This window comes from Poromitra crassiceps (genome assembly GCF_964638095.1).
Source record: "Poromitra crassiceps genome assembly, chromosome: 27".
NCBI lineage: Eukaryota > Metazoa > Chordata > Actinopteri > Beryciformes > Melamphaidae > Poromitra > Poromitra crassiceps.
The window spans coordinates 5,694,704-5,701,133 of NC_139650.1; the positions used below are offsets into that span (position 1 = coordinate 5,694,704).

The following is a 6,430-nucleotide window of genomic DNA, read 5'->3' on the forward strand; positions in this document are numbered from 1 at the left end:
GACTCTCATGTGTTCTTTCATTGTTCCTTTCTGAGCAAACCTGTTAGCACAGATTGAGCATTTAAATAGTTTCTCTCCTGTGTGGACTCTCATGTGTTCTTTCATTGTTCCTTTCTGAGCAAACCTGTTAGCACAGATTGAGCATTTAAATGGTTTCTCTCCTGTGTGGACTGTCATGTGTCTCTTCAGGTTTCGGTTCTGACCAAAACTGTTACCACACACTGAGCATTGAAATGGTTTATCTCCTGTGTGAACTATCATGTGTCCGGTCAAATTTCCTTTATGACCAAAACCTTTACCACAGACTGAGCATTTGAATGGTTTATCTCCTGTGTGGACTCTCATGTGTCCTTTCAAGTTTCCTTTCAGAGCAAAACTGCTAGCACAGATTGAGCATTTAAATGGTTTCTCTCCTGTGTGGACTTTCATGTGGTTCTTCAGGGTTAGGTTATGACCAAAGCTTTTACCACAGACTGAGCATTGAAATGATTTATCTCTTGTGTGGACTCTCATGTGTTGTTTCAAGGTTCCTTTCAGAGCAAAACTGTTAGCACAGATTGAGCATTTAAATGGTTTATCTCCTGTGTGGACTCTTATGTGTCTGGTCAAGTCTAAGTTACAACAAAATATTTTACCACAAACTGAACAAGTAAAGTGTTTCTTCCCAAGAACTTCGCTGTTTTTCTCTGTGTCTAAGAGAGACTGAGGTTCACTAGTTTTCGTCCAATCATCACTGTCTTCAGTCTCAGAAGAGTCTGAAGTCTTGCCAGCACTAGCTGGTTCTGATTCCCCACAGTACTCTCCATCAGCTTCTGTTTTCATCTGTTCAGTTGAGCTGCTGGCTAGAGGCTCTGCCTCTCTCTTCTCCTCAGTTTGGCTTTGATGAAGCTGTGTGGACTGAGGTTTCTCTTCCTCATCTTCAATCTTCACAGGAACAGGAGTGAATTGGAACTTGGTGATATCAGCCTCCTCCAGCCCTTGAAGCTGGTCTCCCTCCTGACTGCTCCAGAGTTCCTCCTGTTCATCTTTAATTTGTTGGAGCTCTGGGTCCTCTTGAAGCTGTTCTCCCTCCTGACTGATCCAGAGTTCCTCTCGTTCCTCTTTAATGTGTGGGGGCTCCATGTCCTCCTGGTCCAGACTGGGGCTCCACTCCTGCAGTTCAGGGGGAACTTCTTCTTTAATGACCAACAGCTGCTGGAAGTCTGGAGGTACGACTGCTCTGTGTAACCGCACTTCAGGATTCAAAACAGTGTCCATGTTAGGCGGGAGACTAGTGGATCCACGCGCAGACACTTGACGGGCTTGACACTTGGTAAACTGGAAGAGAAGTAGACTAGAAGTAGACCTTAAATGAATTTACGATTTGACAGCGTGAAGATGGCAGAGCAGACTCTTCTAGCCCTCGAACATGACATCACATTACAATATTACATCATAGGTGAAATCACTAACCTTCCACAGTGATCTTAATGTGAGGTGTAAATCATCAATGACATTATCATCCATTATGACATCATAACCTTCAACAGTGACATCATGTCAAGAGTGACCAGTGAAACCACCAATGATGACATCTCAATCATGACATCATCACTGTGGCCTCATCACTGTTGACATCATTGGTGACCTCATGATCAGCGGTGACATCATCTAAAAGCACAACCCCCCCCCCTTCCCAGACAGGCAGGCAGCAAGGCTCTGTAAGATTCTCTCAATGAGGCTAACCTGGATAAATAAAGGTTAAATAAAATCTTGGTGTCCTTGGCATTTTTCTCCCTTCAACAGTAAATGATTCCATAACAGTTTGACAGTAGAATGTCACATTTTCTAGTATTATTTCAGCACAGTACGCCTTTACATTTTGTTTGTTTCATTATAGAGTGCATTTTCTAGCAATTACCGTATACTGTTGTGCTGTGGGTTATAATTACTTTATATTGGCTACATTACATTATCATTTGGCAGACGCTTTTATCCAAAGCGACTTACAACACATTTTTGTCAACAATAGCGAAATCAACTATGCAACACAATCTTGGACAGCTACAAATTCTTAAGGAATAGTGTTTTTTTTGTGTGTTTTTTTACTTTGCTTGCTACTTTTGTTATCATGCTTGACATAACATTCCATTCAAATGGGTCGTCTTGGGGCAGCAAATCAACTCCAAGGTTTTGTTGTGATGTGTCTGTCATCACTTCCACTTGCCTTCACTTAAGTCATTTGTACCTGTTGTGTTGCACGATGTCCTTTGCATTTTTCTCCATTTGTCAGGAAGGGTTTCTATCGCCGTTTGACAGTGGAATGTCCAATTTTCTACTATCATTTCAGTACAGTACGCACCTTTACATGTTGTCTATATGTTTCAATATAGAGTGCATTTTCTAGCAATTGCTAGAAAATCCACTCTAGTGAAACATATAGATTATAGATTAAATCAACATACTGCTCAAACAATATGATAAAACAAAATCATACATCACTATCTAAACAAAATGTTCTGTCTTTGTTCACAGGCCTGACAGATCAAATCTGCTACGAAAAAAAGTTCCTTTCTTGAAACACAGCTCAAGTTTCTCATAGTCATCCATCAAAAAACAAAGTCAACATCAATCAATCAATTTAATTTAAGGTGCAGAATCACCATGAAGCATGGTCCCAATACACTGTACAATTAAAAGACAGCATAGGACAAAATATAACAAAAATAAAACATTACAAATATTCATGTTGAAAGGATGTTTACAAACAAAAACCAACAAAATACAAGAGCCCCATTAAAAAACTAACATTTGACTAAAGAATACACAATGAATGAGTAGGCCCTACTCATTCGTTGTGTATTCTTTAGTCAAATGTCTCCTGTGTGGACTCTCATGTGTCCGGTCAAGTTTCCTTTATGACCAAAACCTTTACCACAGACTGAGCATTTGAATGGTTTATCTCCTGTGTGGACTCTCATGTGTTCTTTCAAGGTTCCTTTCTGAGCAAAACTGCTAGCACAGATTGAGCATTTAAATGGTTTCTCTCCTGTGTGGACTTTCATGTGTTTCTTCAGGGTTCGGTTATGACCAAAACTGTTACCACACACTGAGCATTGAAATGGTTTATCTCCTGTGTGAACTATCATGTGTGTTGTCAAGTGTCCTATCTGACGAAAACTGTTACCACAGACTGAACATTGAAATGGTTTATCTCTTGTGTGGACTCTCATGTGTTGTTTCAAGTGTCCTTCACGACCAAAACTCTTACCACAGACTGAGCATTTAAATGGCTTCTCTCCTGTATGGACTCTTGTGTGTCTGGTCAAGTCTCTGTTACAACTAAATCTTTTAGCACAAACTGAACAAGTAAAGCGTTTATTCCCAATAACTTCACTGTTTTTCTGTTTATTCCCAATAACTTCACTGTTTTTCTCTGTGTCTAAGAGAGATGGAGGTTCACTAGTTTTTGTCCAATCATCACTGTCTTCAGTCTCAGAAGAGTCTGAAGTCTTGCCAGCACTAGCTGGTTCTGATTCCCCACAGTACTCTCCATCAGCTTCTGTTTTCATCTGTTCAGTTGAGCTGCTGGCTAGAGGCTCTGCCTCTCTGTTCTCCTCAGCTTGGCTTTGATGAAGCTGTGAGGACTGATGTTTCTCTTCCTCATATTCACTCTTCACAGGAGTGACTTGAAACTTGGTGATATCAGCCTCCTCCAGCCCTTGAAGCTGATCACACAGGTCCTCCTGACGGATCCAGCATTCCTCCTGTTCTTCTTTAATACATGGGGGCTCTGGGTCCTCCTGAAGCTGTTCTCCTTCCTGACTGGTCCAGAGTCCCTCCTGTTCCTCTTTAATGTGTGGGAGCTCTGGGCCCTCCTGGTCCAGACTGGGGCTCCACTGGGGACTGGGGACCTGGCTGATCTGGAGTTCCTCCTGTTCCTCTTTAATTTGTGGGAACTCTGGGTCGTCCTGGTCCCGACTGGGGCTCCACTCCTGCAGCTCAAGGGGAACAACTTATTTAATGACCAACAGCTGCTGGAAGTCTGGAGGTATGGTAGCCCCATATGTTCTGCTGTTTCTCTGTGACCCACTCTGAATCAGTGTCACACAGCATTCCATAAGGGAAGCGTTTAAAACACTCTCCTACCCGTCTCCGACGTCCGATCGCAGATCCGAAGATATAACTAAATAATCTCGCTACGGAAGCCAGTATTTTAGGAGGGGGTGTTAAAATTATATTCCTGCATGAAACAACGTTTAAAAGCAGTCTTTCCACAGCCTGTGCCGAATGCAGGGTGTGTTTGATCTCGATATCATGCTGCACCGCTTGCACGTGGCGAGCAAACAACATTGCAGTCACATGGATACGGTGGCACAGTGATCAAATCCAGCGCACCTTGGAAGCAATAAAACATGTCATGAAATACTCAAAAGTCCCAAGGTTCCTGTCGGCAGACTCGGCACTGGGACGCTTCTCCTCTCCTAAATTCAGCACAGGCTGTGGAAAGACTGCCTTTAAACGGTTGTTTCATGCAGGAATATCATTATAAAGACGAACCAACTGAACCCAAGTGGTGCGTGGGTCAGAGATGTTTCAGAGTCTGAAAACAAATCTTACCTGAGATGACAGAGGGTTGAGAGGCGGGCCATAAGCATGTCGATTATTTGTTTTGACAATTTTGGGGACTTGATTTGGCATTGGCCAATCCTGGCATGCCGTGTTCTGCCCCCAAATCGAGTGGGATTCAGCGTGTTGTGGTGCTATGGATTTGAGTACCAGGCAGCCAGCTGGAGGACAATCCGATGCATGAGTGCTGCCTGCCCGTCTTGAATCTCCGAGGGGTGACCCCTTACGTTAACGTTATTCTGGAATGCGAGTTTAACGAGCCAGTTACATTTCTTTGCATTCTTAGACATTAACGTTTGCTTTATTTTGTATGTTACATACAATTAGGCAAGTTATTAGTTAGTTTATGGGCTAGAAATTCTGCCACGTTACAGACACTAGGTGCCATTCTCTCCTTCATTTCGAGGAGAAAACTCCTGAAACGAGGACTGATTGACAGCTGCCATCTCGTGATGATTGGTTTAAATGGGGTAGAAATTTAATAGTGCAATGTGACATCAGAAAACTGTAGATTACAGTTATGAATGAAATCTTGAAAAATGAACTTTTGATCTGAAAAAGTGTGAAAAACTAAGGAAATTAGGTTTTTGTGATTTTTTAAAAATACATTAGGTATTTGAACTAAAAAAAACGACTAACACCCCCGTCTAAAATACTGGCAGATAGTCATTTTCTCATTTATTGTATGTTTGTACCCATTCATATAACTTTTGGATTCAGATCTCATTGTTAATTTGGGTAACTCATAAGGTCTTGGTCCCTATAGTATAACAGAAGGTATGGTCTTGTTTTTGAATGTAGTCTGACAATGTTGAAGTTGCTAACTTGATAAAATTACTGTATTTTGGGCAAACATCACATCCAGTTTTATGTTTAACTTCAGTCATTTTATGAATCTATTTGTAAAGTCTATAGGAACAAAAAAGTGTTACAGACATCCCTTCTCATGAGAAAAACCATTGATTACATTGTCAGTTGATTTAAGTTGTAATTTGATTTTAAGTTGTATTTTTTTTTTACCTTTTTATGTTACTAGGGATCTCACACGCTCAATTCCTAGTCACTATTGCCCGTCCTGCAGCTCGCATTCGCAGCTTGCCCGCTGCGCGGCCTTGCCCGCTGCTTCTGTGTGGCCATGAGACCAGCATCACTGATGATGTCAGATTTAGTCACAGTGGGATTACCGTAATGACATCACAGTGGGATTTCATCAGTGGGATTTATGACATCACTGATGGTGTCACAGTGGGATTTATTACATCACTGATGATGTCAGTGGGATTTATGACATCACAGTGGGACAGAGAAACAAACAGAGCCCTAGCTCCAATTTATACTGATGATGATAATAAAGCATTAGACTTATTATTGTTACCTCATTACACTCCATTTCCTTCTTCAGAAGCAGTCAACTCAGTGGAGTGGGAAGATCCGAAGGTCTGGACTCAGGCAAAGAAGCTTCCTCCAATGCACTCTGTTCAAACAGCCCAAATATCTCTTCAACGGCCGCAGTTAGTTGCTAGTTCACCAGCTGCCAGGTTTTGGACATTAGACATATGTACATATGTTGTACCCCTGTAAAGGGGAGAATAATCACGCAAGTGATTTGAGTGTGTTTCCTCTGTGACAGCGTTTACTGAATGAAAATCATAAAACATATACACATTTTTACAAATATACATCCAACAAATTAGTTGCCATATCAGTATCATGTTCCAGTTACAGCTGGTATTTATCAGACATAATTCTCATTTTTCCCCACTGTTACTGGTACACCAGATGTGCACAAATGTGTCAAACAAACTCTCAGAAAACATACAAC

At 41.5% G+C, this 6,430-nt stretch overlaps 1 protein-coding gene across 1 annotated transcript; it reads right to left on the reverse strand.

Annotated features, from left to right (window-relative positions):
• Window positions 1–2,849: 2,849 nt before the first annotated feature.
• LOC310799390 (uncharacterized protein) lies at window positions 2,850–6,219 on the reverse strand (the record flags this gene model as incomplete). Its single annotated transcript, XM_083661978.1, has 2 exons — window positions 5,984–6,219; window positions 2,850–3,974 (listed from the first exon to the last, which is right to left on the reverse strand). Exons 1-2 carry the CDS (start codon window positions 5,996–5,998, stop codon window positions 2,850–2,852), a joined length of 1,140 nt encoding a protein of 379 aa, XP_083518104.1. The 5' UTR covers window positions 5,999–6,219.
• Between the last annotated feature and the right edge of the window lie 211 nt (window positions 6,220–6,430).